The 22041-nt window shown below is 39.4% G+C and overlaps 1 protein-coding gene across 2 annotated transcripts in view; it reads left to right on the top strand.

Moving 5' to 3' along the window:
* The window catches only part of ESR2 (estrogen receptor 2), a 135350-nt gene that overhangs the window by 75296 nt on the left and 38013 nt on the right, over positions 1-22041 (top strand). For both annotated transcript variants that reach the window (XM_070592948.1, XM_070592949.1), the window contains 3 exons: positions 6720-7178; positions 9218-9390; positions 18079-18195. In XM_070592948.1, coding sequence (XP_070449049.1) covers positions 6757-7178; positions 9218-9390; positions 18079-18195 — 712 coding nt within the window. In that variant the 5' untranslated portion in view covers positions 6720-6756. The remainder of the gene's footprint in view (positions 1-6719; positions 7179-9217; positions 9391-18078; positions 18196-22041) is intronic.

Genomic DNA, 22041 nt, shown 5'->3' with positions numbered 1-22041 from the left:
AGAGAAATGATTAATTCTCAGAATCAGGATGTCCGGGTGCATGTTGTTTTGTTGGCCAGGTGCAATTCCATGCCTGCCAGGCCCAACAATTAAACTGTGTGGAGACTCCGTTTCCTTGTTGTACCAGATATTGTGGTCACTGATGCTTGGGTGTTCAAATGAATGTGTTGAGAAAATCTTGTCCTACTATGTTGAAGAAGTTTGCTCTTTTGGGGATTCTTTCCTTCAACCAGTTTATATTCCTGTTTTAGAGGAGGACTACTCAAGTAACCAGAACAGGTCCGTTTTTCACTTTTATAGACCTCCAGTGGAGAAGACCTCCCCTTTACTACCTGCTCACCCGTCTCCCATGTCTACTGTGATGATTTAAGTTCATCACCCCTTGTTGCGTCTTTGCTTAAGAAGAAAAACCCTTTCCATCGGCTACAAGTTACCAATTATCTAAGATGCCACTGAGAAATAGTTGTCACATAAATCTGGATACATCTAAAGGATATCCAACCAAAAAGCAGCATAGCCTTTGAATCACTGTCCAGCCACTAGTTCTCCCACATTAATTGTTACTGTACTGGGGATGTACTGTGGAAATTCTAGAGACGTTGATTGGTGTATATCTGCAAAAATCCGTATTTTCTAAGCAAAGTCACTGTGGCACCTGACTGTTGCCTGGATGAATCCTGGCGTTTGCCATTTGGTGGTGTGTGTCTGACAGGTCATTTCAGCATTTCTGGGCTGAGAATGAGCATTTCAGTTGCAGGTGAAAATGAGTGAAGGAGTTGATTCTCTGCTCCTGAGAGAGATGTCATATCCATTTTAAATTGTGGGTTCCTTTTCCAGTTGGATAAGTCGGAAGCACTGTCTCAAGTTCATGAATTTCCATGCTACGTTCATCACTTTGTTCCAGTAGGACGCTTTATGTCTTCAAGAGGGCTAATGAAGGGAAAAGACAGCAGTGACTTCTGATAGTTTGGTGTATTGGCTTTGCTGAGCTACTTATGCTAACATGCTAAATACGTTTCTTTTGGGCAATGTAAATTCGGAAGAACATGAAATTCAGTAAAGTCTTGATTGACCAAAATGTTCAGAGAATGATTTTTTGTTTAAACATTTTATTTGATTTTTCCATTAATTGGGTATTAGATTGAAGCCTCTTGTTCAAATTCCTATTCTAATATTCACTGCTTTCCTGCTTCCTAATTTCCTGAATATAATTTAATCTTCATTTGATGGCTGAGAGTGTTGAATTTATCCTGATTTAAGTTTACTTTGAACAGTACTCTGCATAAGAAAGTTGGTGTCCTCACCACAGTGACCACACTCACCTTTGGATATGCTTTTTATGTATTAAGTTGGGTAAACCATCTAGTTGCCTTATGCTTTTTTTTTTAAGTTCAAGAAATGTAAAATGTAATTATTACCTCCAGGTTACATTTTGTTATGCATAAATATAGCTCCTTATGCGTGTTAGGGTAAGAATTTTACTTTCAGTTGTTATAATGTATACTGTTTGAGTTATGCTGTTAAAGTACTTTAAAGGTCTTTTGATGACACATTTGTCTACATAAGATAGGCTCAGATCATATAGTAAAACAATGCACTAAAATACAGTTGCCAAGGTACAATATTGAAGACACAAACACAGTGAGCAGGTGTATGTATAGGTGGATTGAACAGGAGAGATGGTTTCAGGACAACTTGAGGGATAAATGCTTCCTAACAATACTCAGTCCTGGAGCTGCCATCTAAAGGTTACTGATGACCTAATTACCAACTCCTGTGATCTCTCCTACATTCAACCACTCGCTCTAACCTGGGTCATTTCCATGGTTCTGTAAATGTTTTCAAGCAACTCTGTTTAAAACCTTTCCTTGATAGACAAAATGTGGTGTATAGATACGATGTAATATTATTCAGTCTTAAAAAGGAAGGAAATTCTGACATAAGCGACAATGTGGATGAACCTTGAGGATATTATGGTAAATGAAATAAGCCAGTCATGAGAAGACAGATACTGTATGATTCCACTCATATGAGGTACTGAGTATCAAATCCATAAAGACCGGAGAATGGTGGTTGCTAGGGGTTGGGGTTGGGGGAGCTGTTGTTAACAGGTATAGAGTTTTAGCTTTGCATGATAAACATAATTCTGAAGATGGGTTGCAGAACAGTGTGAATGTACTTAACACTACTGCCTGTACACTTAGAAATGGTTAAGATGGTAAATTTTATGCTATGTGTATTTTACCACAATTAAAAAGTTTGGAAATTGCTATTTTTGACAATAGTTAACACTATATGCTTTATACTGCATATTTTCTATTAGGAGTCAGCAGTTGTATATATTGATTGGGAATCTAAGTAATTGAAATATGAAATTCTGTACTCATGATTAATAAGAGTGCATAGATATTTTTTAAAAACCCAAACTTCCTTGATCCTATATTCTCCTCCAGCTGCCATTCTCTCTCCTGTTCCTTGTGGTCAATCCATGTTCATTAGAAGTGGTAGCAACTCTGTATTAGTTCCTTATTCTACCCGCTCCATCCTGCCTCCCTGACCAGGCACAGGAGCCACACTTTTCCTCATATTCTCTCCTTACAGCAAATATTTATTGAGTTGTAGTGGAAGGTGAATAAAATATAATGTGTCTTCAAGGAGCTTAAAATCTAATTGTACTTACTTCTTCCTTGACCACCCCACCTCAACCATTTCCAAGAAGGATTCAATGTAGTTCTAATCTAAGAAAAAGGAGTAAGTTTATATGTAAGTAACTACAGGGGTGCCAAGAGTGAAAAAAGTGCTGAGGCGTACAATGCCCTCCACTTCACAGCGCACTTTCCATGTTTCTTAGGGATGCGGCAGGTTTTCTGTGGGAAAATAGCAGGAGATTAGAGTGGAGTGATGGGTTGGGGCAGCGGAGTGGAATGGGGCAGCATCGAATGCTAGAAGAGCATGGCTTATTACAGAGGCTAGTGGGAAGCAGAGGACTGATCAGAACTGAGTTTTAAGATGTTCGTCTGGCAGCTCTATGGATCTGGAGAAGGAGCTCACTAGGGACGAGGAGCAGTAAGCAGCCTGTTACAGATGAACAACTGAGAAGTAATGAGAGCTTGCTCAGGTGATGGCAAAAGACAGAACAAAGGAAAGGCACTGTGGAGAAAACAACAGTGTACCTTGGTGATTAAAGGTAACTAGATGAAGGGGAGAAGTCACAGCTAACTGTAATGGGCTTTGTTATTAACACAAATAAGGAATAAGGAGTGGTTTGGGGGAGGAAAATGATGAATCTTACCTTGGATATTGTGTTAATTATATATTGCTGTGTAACAAATTATCATAGAATTTAGCTGTTTAAAGCAGCAAGCATATATTATCTCATACAGTTTCTGAGAGTCAGGAATCCAGGAGCAGCTTAGCTGGAAGGTTTCAGTTTCAGTCTTCTCATGAGGTTGCAGTCAAGATGTTGGCCAGGGCTACAGTCATCTGAAGGCTTGACTGGGCCTGGAAGAATCTGGTTCCAAAATATCTCACTCACATAGTTTGGCTGGAGGCTGTAGGTCTTTGCTGGCCATTGGCAGGAGGCCTCCAATAAGGCTGCTTGAGTGTCCTCACAATATGGCAGCTACTTTCCCTAGAGTGAGTGATCCAAGAGAGCAAGCCAGGATGAGGCTGCACTGACTTTTATGGCCTACCATCCCTTCTGCCATAATTTATTCATTAGACGTGAGTCACTAAATCTAGCCCATACGCAAGGGGGAGGTTAGGCTCCACCCTTTGAATGGAGGGGTGTTGAAGAATTTGTGGAGATATTTGTAAACCACCACAGATATATCATGTTTTGAGGATGAACAGACTGAACATTCCAATGAAAATGTCAGGAGGAAGGAATTGGGGGCTTTAGAGAGCCAAGTTGCTACATATGGAAGTAGGTGACAGCTGGAGCTGAAAATACTGAAGATGGCAGGTTTCTTTACCTAATGATCTCAGTCAACCAGTCTCATTATTAATGGTCATTGTTCTCTTTTCCAGATTATATTATCCCAGTTATGCTAACCTTTTTTTTTTTTAAAGGTTTACATTTTTAATTTCTTGTCTTATTTTGTGTTTTTTCTCCAAAGCTTCTTATCATGAAAAAATTCAAACTTACAGAAGAGTTGAAAGAGTGGTATAGTGAATGTCCATATGTGCACCATCTAGATTCAGTAAATGTTAACATTTGGACTTATTTGCTCTATCTTTTTAGCTATCTATGTATCTATCTAATCCATCCAATTTTTTTTCCTGAACTATTTATTAGGTGGCATTCTTTTGTAAAGAAGGGTTTCCCCTCGACCTTGGGACAAACTACAGATCCTCTTAAAAAGGCAGGGTACAGGTTTAATTCTTTTGCCTTAATTACTAATTTTCAGAACAAGGAACTGATGTAACAATCACTTACAATGGTACTAAATGATTCTCTTTTTCTTTTTCTCCTTTTCTCTATCACTATGGACTCATAGTCCAAAGGGTAAAAGCATATGTCATTTTGCTATACATTGCTGAATATCCATAGAGGTTGTGCCATTCTGCTCTCCCACCAGCAGTGTAGGAAAGAGTCCCTGTTTTTCCACAGTCTCACCAACAGAGTCAAATATTTGAATTTTTTCCAAACATGATAAGTGATAAATGGTATCTTGGTGTAGTTTTAATTTGTATCTCTATTGTGAACGAGATTGAACATCTTTTTAAGTGTTTTAAGAGCCATTTGCTTTCCTTTTTCTGTCTGTCTGTGTCTTTTGCCAATTTTTCCCATGAAGTTTTGGTCTTTTTAAATCTTAATTTATGAGTTCTCTCTATATACTAGGGAGATTAGCCTCTTATTTCTAATATAAATTCAGATTATTTTTTTTCCAATTTGTCATTAGTCTTTTGACTTTGCTTATGGTATTTTTATGATATGCAAAGATTTATGTACTGAATTTACTGGTCATCTTTTTATTGAGCCATAGTTAAGAAGGTTTTCCCCACACTCATGTTACAAAGAGATTTGCCTGTGTTTCCTTCTAGTACCTGTGCAGTCCCCTCCCTCCCCCACCCCTCCCTGTGCCTTTTCTCTCCCTCTCCTACCCTGCCTCCCCTCTCCCTCCCTCTCCCTCCTCCTTCCATTTCTCCTTTAACATTTGGATCTGTGAACCATGTGGTGTTTATTCTGGTGTATGTTCCTTTTCCACTGGCAATTCTGTTGTCCAACGTTTTCCCACTGATTTGAGATACTACCCTTATCATGTACCACATTTCCAAAAACTTTTGAATTTGCTGTTTTGGGATTTTCTATTCTGTTATGTAGAGTCTAGGTCCAGTCAGGAGACAGAACTACACAGTAGGTTAAACAGGGCAAGTTATTTTTTGTTTTTTAAAGATTTTACTTTTCCAGTACATAGTTGTATATTTTTCTTTTTAGTTGTGGGTCCTTCTAGTTGTGGCATGTGGGACGCTGCCTCAGCATAGCTTGATGAGTGGTGTCCATGTCCACGCCCAGGATCCGAACCAGTGAAACCCTGCACCGCTGAAGCAGAGCGCATGAACTTAACCACTCGGCCACGGGGCCAGCCCCAGGGCAAGTTTAATATAAAGCACTACTAACTATGATAAGAGATTAAGTATAGACTATAAGGAAACTATATGGCACCCTAGAGCTGAGAGAGTGTGCCCAAGGAAGGACAAATTGGAAGGAGTTCAGAGGTCATTGGAGAAGGTGGTTTGGCCCCAACTAACAGAGATGTTTGCTGGTTTAGTCGGGCCGGGGCTGGTCTGGAGTTGCAGTGGGGAGCGGGCAATCAGCAACTGGTGGTGTGGGCATGCCCTCAGAATACAGATGCCTGCGGGGGCAGAAGGCCTTTATAGCTGCAGGAGGCTTGCACAAGGGACAACTTCTCTGCGACTCCTCAGGCCACAGTCTGGACAGGTGGCTGCAGAAAGGTTCTCGCTGAGTCAAGGTTGCAAGGCTGCAGTCGGACTTCATTCTGGACTCGTGGCTGGGGCAGGTGCCACTGGATGTTCTCCACCCACAGGGCCAACCCCTGCTGGCACCGGAAATCACGGCAACCTCTTCCTCCTGCACGGTCCTTGCAGCGCCCTGTACTGAGAAAAAGCTCAGCATTGTGCTCACTTTAAAAGCTTCAAGGAATTCTGTTATCATAGGGCATATATTAAAGGACTTATTTGAAGCTGAGAGGCAATCTGTGGTAATTGACACAGTTACATTGGCTTGTTTATTCCTTGTTTTTTATTCTTGGCAATTCATAGTCTATTTGAATATCTGTTAAGGCTAGCCCTGCTCATTGATCTACTCTTTCAGATTTTTCCAGGTTATTCTGGCTTACTTTTTCAGTAAGAACTTTAAAGTAAACCTATCTTGTCCCAGAGAAAGAAAGTTGACGTTTTTATTTAATCTTGTGTTTTTTAATTTTAAAAAGCATTTTGTAATAAATTCTCATGGTAAAAAATATTCCTGTGGTTAACAACAACACTGAAAGCAATAAAGAAGTGAATGATGTAGGAAATGAGAGTTCATGCCTCACATCCTCCCCAACCCCTGAGGTTAATATTTTCATGCATATCTTTCAGGATCTATTTCTAAGCTCATACAAGTGTGTGTGTGTTTAATAAAAATGTTTGAACAGTTTTAACAGTTATGGCTGTAGCTCTAACTTAGAAATGTCTTTTGTTTTTCTTTATAGCCATTATACCTGCCCATGAGACTTTGAGAACATTATAATGTCCCTTTGTGCCTCTTCTCACAAGGAGTTTTCTCAACTTGTCTTACCTAGTCAAGACATGGATATCAAAAACTCACCATCTAGCCTTAACTCTCCTGCCTCCTACAACTGCAGTCAGTCCATCCTACCCCTGGAGCACCGCCCCATCTGTATACCTTCTTCCTATGTAGAGAGCCACCATGAATATTCGGCTATGACATTCTACAGCCCTGCTGTGATGAATTACAGTATTCCCAGCAGTGCCAATAGCTCCGAAGGTGGGCCTGGTCAACAGACCACAAGCCCAAATGTGTTGTGGCCAACTCCTGGACACCTCTCTCCTGTGGCGATCCGTCACCCATCGTCACTTCTGTATACAGAAACTCAGAAGAGTCCTTGGTGTGAAGCAAGATCGCTAGAACATGCCTTATCTGTAAACAGGTAAATCCAGCCTTCATTATGAATTGTAGTTCATGAGCATTATTCAAATCACGTTATGATTTAGTGAGAAGAAAGATATGCATAATCCAAGGTCTTTATTAGTCATTGATTACTTGGAGCACCTAAAACATGATATTCTGAATTCCAGAATATCTATTCTGATATTCAAGTCCTCATTAAAAAGGTTGAGCTTATAGAGCTGTGTTGTGGGGAGAATTCACTCTCATGACTACTATCTTCAGACAATAAAGATTGAGCTTAAATCGCTTTTCTCTTGATGAAGTGATTTGGGTTTGAAAAAGAAATGTTTACCTTCAAATGAGATCCTTCTTATCTTGTAGTGAAATCACAGTTTAGTGTTCACGACAAATGGTGTCCAGGATGAGAGTAACTGGCAGTATTACAACTTAAATGAAATACTAGACATGTGAAGCCTGAAAAGACAGCAATTGGTAGAAGCTTTTTAACAATGAACTAAAATAATAACATTTTATAAAGATCGATGGGAACCTATTTAAATGTAGACTTAGCTGAAATTTATTGAAGTTAAAAAGAATATCTGTACTCTTTAAGTGCAAAGTAACATGATGGATTATTTCCATTCAATTTGTAATGTTTTTAATGATAATTATGGCTTTGGAGGGCAGAGGTGGTGTACGGAGAAGGGGGTGGGGGAGATAAATTTCTAAAACAACCAAAGTACTAAGTTACAGCATATTGGATATTGAAATTCATTACTTTCAAATGCTATCATAAAACTTTGGGAAAGCCATATTATACAGTAATTTTATTTTTCTTTTTAAAAAATGTTTGTTGGTCAAGGAGAATATAAAAATTATGGATAATTTTTTTAAAGTAATGTTTTTTGTTCAGCCCTCAAGAAAGAAATATTTTGGTTTTGAGCATCAGCTCTGATCTGAGTTCCACTAGTATTTGTGTAATGAAACCATAGTATAATTACCTTCATTTATAAACCAGTCATGCATCTACCATCTCTTTCTGAGAAAAACATGCCCTAGCAAAATAGGGAACCAGCCAGATGTGTTTTGGTGTCTTCCAGCGCTCCCTTGATGGGCTCTCCTTTCCTCCCTGAGGCCCTTGCCGGTCAGCCCAGCCTTGAGTGCCTGCTTCCTTCAGCCTGCTCTAAGGACAGACATGTGTTCTCTCTCCTCCCCCTTCTGTCTGCTCCTTTCTTTCTCCCCTTTTCTTCTCCTTTCCATACCGCTCCCTTCCTTTGCCACCCCTACCATCCCTTCTACCTTTTCCCTCCCCTTCCCTTCTCTTACTCCCCCTCTCCTTCCCTTCCCTACACTTCCCTTCTCTTTTCTTCACTACCCTTCCCTACCCTTCCCTTCCTATCCCTTTCCTTTCCCTCCCTTCTCTTTCTCTCCCTCCCTTTTCCTCCCTTTCTCTACCCTACCTTCCCTCTCCTTCCCTTCCCTTCCATACCCTTCCCTTCTGTTTCCTTCCCTCTAAAGCCAGAATATAGTATTCACCTTAATATAACTTAAAGTCCACTTGTTACTCCTCTTAAAGTTGTTTTCATTCTAGACCTTTATCTTAAATTGCAGAATGAAAGATTTTGTCCGCCATTTAAATGGGGACTCTGAAGGGCTATTTAGCGACACTGTTTGGAATGACTGATACTTGGAAATGGTTGGGCGAGTTTAGGCCCATCCGCGCAGTGTTGATGAACTCCAGTAACTATGGTAGGTCACTGCACACCTGCTTGTGGTTCAGACCTGTGGGTAAGTCTCCATCTGGTCACTTACTACACTCAGAGATATGCGCCCCGATGGCTACACCAGCCACTTTCCTAACCACTTTCAAACCTCCGTCATTCCCAACAGTGTGACTCTTCATAGATCTGTTATCAGCAACAAAGGTTTTGCTTGATTACAGTTCCTGGGATATGTTTATCATGAACCTGGGAGGGCAAAGACATAAATTAGGCAATGTTCATGCTGGCTTTTTTTCTAGAAAGTCCTTCTTTCCCCCCCTTAATGCTCTTTTACAGTGAATGTTTTCTTTGCCCCCAGAGAGTCCCTGAAAAGGAAGGTTAGTGGGAGCAGTTGTGCCAGCCCTGTTACTAGTCCAACTTCAAAGAGGGATGCCCACTTCTGTGCTGTCTGCAGTGATTACGCATCGGGATATCACTATGGAGTCTGGTCATGCGAAGGATGTAAGGCCTTTTTTAAAAGAAGCATTCAAGGTACAAGAGTATTATTAGTTGCTTCTTTAGTTTTCCGCTTTTGCTTTCAAATAATTTTGCAGCTGGCCTGGCAGAAATTCACCATTGGCCTGTTTGGAACACAAAGTACTTGATGAGCAGTTTGGAGGGTCATGTGTGTTTGGGGGTGGGGTGGATTGTTTCAAGTGTAGAGAACTTTATCTTTAATTGCAGATCTCTAGCCCCAAACTCCAGAACTTGAATGGGTCTTGCCCCACCATCACCCATCACCGTCTTCTTGTGAGAAGATGTCAAGTTACAACCCTTATGAAAATAAAGCTTGAAAAAATGTGCACTCCTTAGGAATTGTAAAGATCATTTCTTCCTTTGACTTATGTTTAATATCTGGTATGCGTAACAGTCATGATAGTGAGCTGGCTCCTGTTAGAATCCAGAGGGCAGTGAGGCGTAGAACGTTGGTAGATAAAGAGTCACCTTCCAGTGGATCCCCTGAAATTCACCCCATATTGATGACTATCTATTTGTCCTGGACCCTCCACTTAGTCACTCTCTAACTTTCCTCCCGGCTCATTTCCTCCTTTGTGAAATGGAGATACTCACAGAGTTGTTTGAAAAATGCAGTGAGGTTTATTCATTTGGGTAGTTTCCAGTTTTGTGCTATTTTGAATAAAAACTGTGAACATTCATGCATCTCTTTCTCTGTAGACGTGTTTTTTTTTTCTCTTGGGTAAATACCTAGGAGTAAAATTGCTGGTTGAAGATAGATGCAGAGAAAGCATTTGACAAGATCCAACACCCATTTATGATAAAAACCCTCAATAAAATGGGTATAGAAGGAAAGTACCTCAACATAATAAAGGCCATATATGACAGACCCACAGCCAACATCATACTCAATGGACAAAAACTGAAAGCCATCCCTCTGAGGACAGGAACAAGACAAGGGTGCCCACTTTCACCACTCCTATTCAACATAGTACTGGAGGTGTTGGCCAGAGCAATTCGGCAGGAAAAAGAAATAAAAGGAATCCACATAGGTAATGAAGAAGTAAAACTCTCGCTGTTTGCAGACGACATGATCTTATATATAGAAAACCCCAAAGAATCCATAGAAAAACTATTAGAAATAATCAACAACTACAGCAAAGTAGCAGGGTATAAAATCAACATACATAAATCAGTAGCATTTCTATACACTAACAATGAACTAACAGAAAAAGAACTCAAGAACTCAATCCCATTCACAATCGCAACGAAAAGAATAAAATACCTTGGGATAAACTTAACCAAGGAAGTGAAGGATCTATACAATGAAAACTACAAGACTTTCTTGAAAGAAATTGATGATGACATAAAGAGATGGAAAGACATTCCTTGCACATGGATTGGAAGAATAAACATAGTTAAAATGTCCATACTACCTAAAGCAATCTACAGATTCAATGCTATCCCAATCAGAATCCCAAGAACATTCTTCACAGAAATTGAACAAAGAATCCTAAAATTCATATGGGGCAACAAAAGACCGCGAATTGCTAAAGCAATCCTGAGCAAGAAAAACAAAGCCGGCGGAATCACAATCCCCGATTTCAAAACATACTACAAAGCTACAGTGATCAAAACAGCATGGTACTGGTACAAAAACAGGTCCACAGATCAATGGAACAGAATTGAAAGCCCGGAGATAAAACCACACATCTATGGACAGCTGATCTTCGACAAAGGAGCAGAGGGCCTACAATGGAGAAAAGAAACTCTCTTCAACAAATGGTGCTGGGAAAACTGGACAGCCGCATGCAAAAGATTGAAAATTGACCATTCTTTTTCACCACACACCAAAATAAACTCAAAGTGGATCAAAGACCTAAAGATTAGGCCTGAAACAATAAGTCTTCTGGAAGAGAATATAGGCAGTACACTCTTTGACATCAGTTTCAAAAGAATCTTTTCAGACACTATAACTCCTCAGTTGAGGGAAACAATAGAAAGAATAAACAAATGGGACTTCATCAGACTAAAGAGCTTCTTTAAGGCAAGGGAAAACAGGATTGAAACAAAAAAACAGCTCACTAATTGGGAAAAAATATTTACAAGCCACTTATCCGACAAAGGGTTAATCTCCATAATATACAAAGAACTCACACGGCTTAACAACAAAAAAACAAACAACCCGATCAAAAAATGGGCAGAGGACATGAACAGACATTTCTCAAAAGAAGATATGAATATGGCCAATAGACACATGAAAAGATGTTCATCATCGCTAATCATCAGGGAAATGCAAATCAAAACTACACTAAGATATCACCTTACACCCATTAGATTGGCAAAAACATCCAAAACCAAGAGCGACAAATGTTGGAGAGGTTGTGGAGAAAAAGGAACCCTCATACACTGTTGCTGGGAATGCAAACTGGTACAGCCACTATGGAAAACAGTATGGAGATTTCTCAAAAAGTTAAAAATAGAAGTACCCTATGACCCAGCCATCCCATTACTGGGTATCTATCCTAAGAACCTGAAATCAGAAATCCCAAGAGTCCCTTGCACCCCTATGTTCATTGCAGCATTATTTACAATAGCCAAGACGTGGAACCAACCTACATGCCCAGAAACTGATGATTGGATAAAGAAGATATGGTATATATACACAATGGAATACTACTCAGCCATAAAAAAAGACAAAATTGGCCCATTCACAGCAACGTGGATGGACCTCGAGGGTATTATGTTAAGCGAAATAAGCCAGTCAGAGAAAGACGAACTCTATACGACTCCACTCATAGGTGGAAGTTAGTATATTGACAAGGAGATCTGATGGGTGGTTACCAGGGAAAAGGGGGGGTGGGGGGAGGGCACAAAGGGGGAAGTGGTGTACCCACAACATGACTAACAAAAATGTACAACTGAAATCTCACAAGGTTGTAATCTATCATAACATTAATAAAAAAAAAAATTGCTGGTTGAAGAATAAGCGTATGTTTAACTTTCTAAGAAACTGACAAACTATTTTCCAAACTGGTTGAACAATTGTGCATTCTCAACAGCAATGTGTGAGAGTTCCAGTTACTCTATATCCTTGTCAAAACTTGATATTGCCAGTTTTTAAAATTTTAGCCGTTCTATTGGGTATATAGCTGTATCTCGTTATGGTTTTAATTTGCGTTTCCCTGAATACTGATGATTTTGAGCATCTTTTCATGTGTTCATTGATTTTTTTCTCTCTCTAGATGATATGTTAAATTCTTATATATACTAGTGTTTTATTCTGACTGTTCTCTTGATCTGTCTCTTAATTCTTGTATAAGTACCCCATTATTTTAGCTGTTATAATTTTATAATGCATCTTAATGCATGCCAGTGTAAATACCTCCTATTTTAAAAATATCCTGCCTATTTTCTCTTGTTTATTTGTCCATAGGAACATTAGAATAATTTTATTAAGTGGCCTCCCATCTTTAATGTTAAGAAAAGTGAACGTTTTGTTAAACCTAAGAATTATTTTAGAAGGAATCTTTGTAATAGTCTTCATATCAAGAAACATGTTATGTCTGCATTTATTTAGGTCTTTTATATCTCTTATAATATTTTGTTAGTTTTTTTAATATGTATCTGGCACATTTCTCGATGGTATTTCCACAAATTTCATTCCTTTGGCTATTTATTTTATATCCATATAAAATAGCAATTATTATTTTGTATTCTACTATTCACTTTCATTTTGGTATTCATTATAATCTTTTTTCATTGTCCTTTGAAAGTTAAAATCTATATGCTGCTCATGAATCTTCAGCTCTTCATTTCTTAAGACTTTAGAGGCTGAGCTGTAAGTGGGAAGTTCCAACAGCCCATAGGTCACATAAAACATTCTTACCTGGAAGGCATACATTCCGTTACCTGCATGTCTTATTTGGTCTTGAACTCAGGAAGCGTGTCCTGAGGGAACAAAACACAAAGTGGAGGCCTGCTCTTGAGGATAAGTGCCAGGGAGGATGTGGATGATAAATGTTGCTCTACTTTTAAAATAAGAAAACTGGAGGCCAGCCTGATGGCCCAGTGGTTAACTTCGCACGTTCTGCTTTGGTGGCCCGGGGTTCGCCAATTCGGATCCCGGGTGCAGACATGGCACTGCTTGGCAAGCCATGCTGTGGTAGGCGTCCCACGTGTAAAGTAGAGGAAGATGGGCATGGATGTTAGCTCAGGGCCAGTCTTCCTCAGCAAAAAAAGAGGACAGTGGCAGATGTTAGCTCAGGGCTAATCTTCCTCAAAAGAAATAAAATAAAATAAAAATGAAAAAAAACCCCAGAAAACTGGAAGTCTGAGCTGACATTAAACTTAGATGTGATTCCAAGTCCAATACTGTCTCTTCCCTCCATTCAGTTGCATATGAATGATAATAGGTATTCAGACACGCTCAATAATTTTGCAGAGAGACCAAAGATATTCTATGTCTTATATTATAAAAAGTATATTTTCCTATAATGTTGTACATTTTAACCAAAAGAATTAGCAGCTTATTTGTTTTGGACTTTTCTTTCAGTTCTGTTAGTACAGAGTAGCATGCTTCTCAGATTGTTGCACGGAACAAGAAAACCATTTTAATACATGAGGTAGTTGGTGCAGTTTGAGGAGGATTTTTTTCTTTTTGCCAGAAGTGGAGTGAATTACCATGACCTTCTTGCATAAGACATTTTCTGGGCTATTGAGTGTGTTCATATTATTGTGCTTTCTGATCCTTTTTTAAAAATAAAATGATCTTTTTAAAATAAACTCTGAGAAAAAAATGAAAGTAAATCTCTAGTTGTTCCTTAAGTGCTTATGCGATAAACCTCTTTATGAAACTAATAAGGATGCCATCATGTGTAGTTCCTAGAATTTTTAGAAAGTACTTAGAAGATTCCCACTGCTATGGAAAGTCCTGTGGGATTACATTTATCTTCTAACTATAAAGCATGATGTTCTGAAGTACAATAGAAATTTCCAATTATAAATATATTTTGGCTTTTACAAATATAATTTATTTTTGAATATTATCAATGAGGATAAAAGCAATTACAAGATAATTATCTGTTCCTTAAAATGTATATATAACATACTTTATGTTACCCCTTTCTCCTGAGTGTGTGAGGAACCTGTAAATAGGATGAGAGAGTCGCTTCCTTTGTTAGATTACAATATATATCAAATGGTGATGGGTTAGTCTCTCATGACTATGCTATGATTATGTAAGACTCCATCACACAAGACTGGAGAGAGACTGGAAGTCAGAGAGATGCGCTCCTCCTGGCCTGGAAGAAAGCAAACATTGTTTTGTGAACTGCCTCTGGCAAGGAACTACAGGCACTTCTAGGGACTGAGAGTAATGTCCAGCCGATAGCCAGCAAGAAGATGGGAACCTCAGTCCTACAACTGCAAGGAAATGATTCTGTCAACAACTTGAATAAGCTTGGGAGAGGACCCTGGGCTTCAGATGAGACCACAGCCCAGCCAACACCTTGATTGCGGTTTTGTGAGACCCTGAGCAGAGCGTCCAGCTAAGCTGTGTCCGGACTGTTGACTCGTGGAAACTATGAGATAATAAATCTGTTTGGTTTTAAGCTTAAAATTCGGTAGAAATTTATTACACAGCATAGAAAACTAAAACAATAACCTTCAGGAGATTATTAAACTGAGCTTAAGTTTTTTCATTTGTAAAATGGGGATCATAGCTCTTTATAGAGAAATTATAGGATTAAATGAAATGTTGATGAAACGTACCTGGAAATCAGTAGGTAGGCAGAAGTGTTGGAGTGTCAAGCTGGGTAGGCATTGCTTGCTGTGCGTGACCACTGTGGAGGTCACCTGAGAGTGGTTTTTGCATCTCTGGAGGGAGGTGTCTTACTAGCCCAGAACTGTGTAGTCTACACCTTTGGGGATACCCCAGACCAACTCGGCATGGTGGTAAAACCACAAACAACTGAATTTCAGTTTGTGTTTTGTTGAAAAAATCCTATTGGAATTTATCTAAAGTGGAAGAGAATTATAAATTTTGATTATGATCCAGTCGTGGAACCATGTCTTTTTGGGACTATTCTTTAAAATATAGTGAGTTGGAAAAAGGAAAGTTAATTTCAGGACTTTAAACGATAACATTTGAGATATAGATTAATTTCAATTTTTCTGTATTTGAGTATTTGTCTATATCTATATTTGTGTGAAATAATAGTTTATTGTTTGAGAAGCTAATGGAAGCATTTCTTTTATTAAGTCTCAAACTTACAGAAAATGTGCATATATAATATAAAGAACCTTTTTCCTGGAATATGAGTTGCCAAGATTATGCCCCATCACCCCCAGATACTTTAACATGCGTGTCCTGTATAGTCACAACACATTAGTCAAAACCGGGAAATTAGCATAGATACATTACTCCCATCTAATCCTCAGGCTCATTAAAGTTTTGCCGGTTGTCCCAACAGTGGCCTCTACAGCAAAGACGCCAGTTCAGGATCACACTGCATTTAGGTCTTATGTCTTTTGCCCTCCCTCTGTCTGTCCAGCACAGTTCCTCAGTCTTTCCTTGGTTTTCATGATTAGATTCTCGTTGGCTCCTTTCATGTGGGGCCTGATTTCAGCTTGTCCCATTACTGGTGATGTGCACTTTGATTATTTGGTTAAAGTGAAGTCTGCCAGGTTTCTACTCTTTCTTTTTTCCTTTGTAATTAATGAATATTTTTTGTTGAGAGATTCTTTGAGACTATGTAAATATCCCATTCCTCCTTAAAACTTCAATTAATTTATGTCAGTGCAACTTATGGTTTCCTATTTTCTACAATTGGTTACTGTCCATTGCTATCGCTATTTATCTGGATGTCCAAATTATCCCAGATTTGGCCGGTAGGATCCCCTTAAACTACCTTCTGTGTCTTTTTCGACATATACTCATAATTCTTTGGGTCCTTCTTTACTTCCTGGCACAACAAGATGTTTCAGGCTCAACTTAAACTTTCTCTGCCCCCGTCCTGGCATAAGCTGTTTCTCTAAAGAACCCTGATTCCTTTTGATTTCTAGACTAAGATCTGGGTGCTAGATTGCTCATTGCTCTTGGTTTGTCCCTGTTCCCAGGCTCTCTCCGACATATATATATATGTATAATTTAAAGAATAATTTTAAGGTTTGAAATGATTTAAAGAGTAATTTATAAAGATTAATTATGAAGCAAACCCCTGTGTAACTAGTGCTCAGGCCGTGAACTAGGATGTCTCCAGAGCCCTAGCATCCCTCTGAGAGGTGCTTCGGGTCACAGAGGTGACACAGTCCTGACTTCTGCCTTCCTTGCCGTGGTTTCACCCCTGGAGCATGCATCCCTAAACAAGTCTGTTTTCTCTACTTTTGAACTTTACACAAATGAAATCTTCTCCTTTATATTCTTTTATGAGTTGCTCACATACTTTATCGTTAAGATTCATCCATTTGCCACCTTGAAATTCTGACCCATTATAGACTTAATGTAAGAAATTCAGGCCATATTATTTATGAGAAAGACACAATTAATAGAAACAAAGGCACCAAAGTCCCCTATTCACTTTCACTTTTCATCCGTTTTATTATAATTTCTCTTTCCTGAATCTCTGAGATCCATGGAGCTCTCTTCATCCTCCATACTGTTAGCCGATCCTGACAGCCTCATCTCTGGTTTGCATGACTACTGCAGGTTCCTACCTGGTCTCCTGGCCTCCATTCTCCATAAAGCATCTGAAATAATTTTTGAAATGGAAATTTTCTCATCTCTTCCTTACATAAAAGAATTAAAAGAGGTACCACTGTCTTAGAGATTGCTAGAGAGCTAGTGTCTTACTACAATGGGCATTAATTTTCTTGGTTATGGGTCCACGCATTGGTTAAGGTGGCTCTACTTCACGAGGCTGGCGCTGGGCCTTGGGTTGAGTTCAGATCTGCTCCACGTGGCTCCACATTCTCTTTGGAACAGCAACTGCATGAGGCATCTTCTCACGGGTTTTCAAGAGGCCAAACCAAACTGTTGGAGTATTATGTCTACTAACACATCATTGGCTAAAGCAAGTCCCGTGGCCAACCCCAACATCAGTTGGTGGGGAGTATGCTCTGCCCACTTTACGATACTTCCAAGGTCACAAGACTGAGGGACGGAGTGAAGAATTGAGGACAATAATCGAATCACCACCACCATTGTCAAGTAGCAGTTCTTTCTGTTCTTGCTTAGTTTGCTAATTTCTTTATTTGTTCTCTTATTGACTAGTTTAGTTCTCTTACTTGACTATGATTTCCCATAAAAACATCACATTAAATCCCCAAAAAAGATATATGTAAAAGAATATAAGTAGTCAAATTTGGTGACCTGATACACAAATACTACTCTTGAGAAGTTCTGTGAATTGGAGCAAATCAATTTTCAGGTGACTGTCTCATTTTTCATGTTCAAAGGAGAATATTTCTAAATGTATCTCTTGAGAATTCTAAGAGCATGCAGAGAATGTTATTAGTCAAAAAATAGGATATTGAAATATTCCTAAGTTTCCTTTACTCACCAACTAGGCACTGATAAGGCTGAACTTTGGCCCTTGCACCATGACCTGTTGGTAAGAAGACATCCCTATCTCTCAGCAGGGTAGCATTATCAGTGCTGTTGACCAGGAAGATATTTAGCCAAAATATTGTAACAGTGAACTTCCTTTTTTTGCTCTGCTGTAGGACATAATGATTATATTTGTCCAGCCACAAATCAGTGCACAATAGATAAGCACCGGCGCAAAAGCTGCCAGGCCTGCCGGCTTCGGAAGTGCCATGAAGTCGGAATGGTCAAGTGTGGTGAGTGTTCGCTTCCCCTTTTATTGGATGTGGGACATGCTGAAAGCTTTTCAACTGAGGCCCATTCGAGGAACTGGGGACACATAGTCTGGATGAGTGGAGATTTAGGACTTGGTAGTTATCTTCAAGTACTTGTATGCTGTCACATTGGAGGAGACATTGACCTATTCCCCCTAGCTGCAGAGGACAGAGCTGGGGTGAATGGGAGCAAGTTACAGGAGGCAGATTCTGGCCCAATATAGGGAAGAACTTTCTATAATACAAGTGGTCTGACAGCAGAATAGGCTGCTGCATGAATCAGGGAACTGTAGCCACTGGAGTGTTCAAACCAGCTGGATGACCATCTGCCTGAGGCCTTGAAAAGTCTAAGGATGACGTTCTGGTAAATGTTCACAGTTAAAGCTATGATAAGAAAGTAGAATATTTTGGGAGTTCCTTGGGTGGCTATGGGGAAGACTCATGCCTCTCCCTCCATTAGCTTTCTAGAAGTAGAAAAAATGCATATAGGAGTCAGAAACATGAGAGAACTATGGAAAGCACGAGGAGCATAGATTTTGTTCTATGACAATAGGCATGTGTGCATATATGTGTATAAATATATATGTGTGCACACACATGAAAAAATAAAGGACAATGAGCATGTTAGTACAACAACTGACAACGATGCCTCCACCCTGCTCTCTCAACCTGAGGATTTTTGATTCACTTGTCTATATGCACTTGCTTGTTTATGTACGCTCATATCAGCTCTGCCTGTACTTTTCTTATTCTTCTGCTCGCTGATATTTTGCCTGTGGTTAGTTGTAATTTCTCTCTTTGTAACTATTTGAAAAATTTAAATAGAATTACAGCAGAATTTCTCTGAATTTGATCACAGTTCTCTGGCTTCCTAGCATCACTGATGTTCTCCATTTCCTCTGTGAAACATTCTGCTGTGCCCAGGACCTCCCAATGTGTGTTGGTTACTCTCCAACACACTTGGACATTTCTGCTCCCACCACTTCAGTAATGCGGTGGGAAAAATCCACCACATTTGGGGGAAAAATCATAAACCTAGAAAGATTCTGAATTCAATTGCTTTATGAGTGCCTAAGTTCTTTCTCTTTTTAAAAAGCTGAAACTGAAAATCCAGAGACAATGTATCATGGGTGTGTTTTATGCAGGAAAGTAACTTGTGGTTTAGTGGCAGAGTTACTTAAAGAGAAAGACTTGGCCCTCTGACAAAGGATTGCAAATAAATGTCTCATGTTTTAATTTAAACAATATTTTTAGGTGAGTGTGTATTTTTTTAAAAAACGATTTTCAATTTAGTCTTAGGTTAGGAATGCTTTCATTGAACGTACTAGGATGTTGGACAGCTGTAGCGCTCGTGGTTCAGGACAAGGGCAGCTGCAGATGTACGCTCTGCCTGTAGGGGGCAGTGTATGCGGCGGGAAGAACGAGGGCAAGACTCCCATAGACAGAAGCTCATGTTTTGTCTCATCACTTCATGCTAACTGTGACTATGCTCAAACAACACAACCTTTCTGGCACTCGGTTTTCTTTCCTCCAAAATGGAGATATCTGCTTCATTGAGTTTTGTGAGCAATACGTATGAAAATATATAAAGACCTAGCACAGTGTCTGGCACTAAATTTTAATTTTCCTTACTTTCTCTCCCCCTTATTGAAAATCTCATATAAGTTACGAGTTTTGATACAATACAGACTCATGAGGTAGAGTACAGAGATGTAGTTAAAAAAATCTTTCATGGGGGCTGGCCCCGTGGCCGAGTGGTTGAGTTCGCGCGCTCCGCTGCAGGCGGCCCAGTGTTTCGTTGGTTCGAGTCCTGGGCGCGGACATGGCACTGCTCATCGGACCACGCTGGGGCGGCGTCCCACATGCCACAACTAGAAGAACCCACAACGAAGAATACACAGCTATGTACCGGGGGGCTTTGGGGAGAAAAAGGAAAAAATAAAATCTTTAAAAAAAAAATCTTCCATGGAAAAGGGAATGAGAGAAAAGGTAATTGAATTTGGTCAAAAAGTTACTGGGTAGGGCTAAGAAAAAACATTTTATCATCTTTGGAGATTACAGAAGAAATGAGATAGGTTGATGTGCAAACAGTTGGATGTTTAGCCCTTTGCTGACCACGGAGAAAGACCATTAGAAGTGAATTTTCTTAACCATGCCACCCTCCTTGCCCAGCACTCTTCTCATCTGCCCTCCCCAAACTCTCCCCACACTCTTCCTTCTGTCCAGTCTCGGAGGATTATGGGTTCTACCTGCATTCTGGATCTTCCTGCACCATTTAACTTCCACCTTTTATTCAGAAATCATGGTTCTTTGGTTATCACCTTTTTCTTCAGCATTTCCGATCATGTCTTTTCTACTGAGGTATTAATATGATTATTTAAATGGTAGGAAAATACCCACCCAGACTAACTTCAGGGATACAGCTTCATCATAAGGATACACTGAAATGTAAATAACCAGGAAAACAATCTGCATAGCCATATAGTTGGTCATATCCCTGTCTCTCAGATGCCATCTCTTTATTCACCTGCTGTGTATACACATGAAAGGGAATTGATAGGGAGGTGATATAAAAGCTCCAGCTCTGGATGCAGACTACTGATGGGGTTTAGATCTGCTTCTGTTATTTGCTAGCTTTTCTGTCTTGGGCAAGTTATTAGCTCTCTCGTGCTGGGTTCGTCATCTGTACCTTGGAAATAGTAATAGTACCTGTCCTCTGGGGCTTTTGTCAGAATGGGATAATCTATGTACAATACACAATGTCTGACACATAGAAGCTTCTGGAAGATGTTAGCTGCCATTATTATCAGTTACCATTATCGTTGTTGTCATCGTCATCATCTTTTTGCTGGGACTCTTTCTAATATGGAGCACTCCTGTTTGGTAGAGTCCCATTAAGCTCGCTCAGAGGCACACTGAGTGACTTACGACTCAGCCTGGATCACAGTGCCAAAGCCAGGACGCTAGAAATGTCCTTAGTAGAAAAATGTGAGTTCCTTGTCAAGGGTTTTATTTTATTGATCCTAGAATCCCCAGAACTCAGTGCAGGGCCTAACACAAGACTTTGTCAGTGAAAGTTGGTTAAATAAATTTGAATGTGATTCAAAACTTTTCACTTTGTATATAAACCTATTTTGTAGACTCCTTATCTTCATACACTCTACAAAAGAGAAATGTATGATCAGAAAGGTTCTTTCTTAAACCATACATTTTTTTCCATTTTATTTTGGGGGCATAATCGATCTTATATAGCATCTATAACACTCTGATTACTAATAAAATGAATTATATTGTAGGCTTTTACTTCTTTTAGTAAAAATTTTGATTCAGTTATCCCTGGATGGATAGAAACCTTCCTTCTACAGCAATTAGCCAAGGATAAGGTGAGATTGAGATAAATTTTCTAGGGAGCAAATAATTTAAATTTGCTCATTCCTCCTAACTAATGTTTCCTTTTAAAAATGCTGACAATTGAATTTTTGTGTGTGTGTGGTAACATTGGTTTATAACATTATATAAATTTCAGGTGTACATCATTATATTTTGATTTCTGTGTAGATTACATCATGCTCACCACCCAAAGACTTATTACAATTCATCACCACACACATGTGCCCTATCACTCCTTTCACCTTCCTTCCTCCATCCTTCCCCTCTGGTAACCACCAATCCAATCTCTGTCTCTATGTGTTTGTTATTGTTTTTATCTTCTATTTATGAGTGAGATCATATGGTATTTTACTTTCTCCCTCTGACTTATATGCTCTCATAATGCTCTCATAGGTCCATTCATGTTGTCACAAATGGCCAGATTTCATCCTTTTTTAT

The sequence above is a fragment of the Equus przewalskii genome, chromosome 25 (assembly GCF_037783145.1).
Source record: "Equus przewalskii isolate Varuska chromosome 25, EquPr2, whole genome shotgun sequence".
Lineage (NCBI taxonomy): Eukaryota > Metazoa > Chordata > Mammalia > Perissodactyla > Equidae > Equus > Equus przewalskii.
Note: the sequence above shows the minus strand (reverse complement) of the source record. Positions and strands in the feature narration are given on the sequence as shown.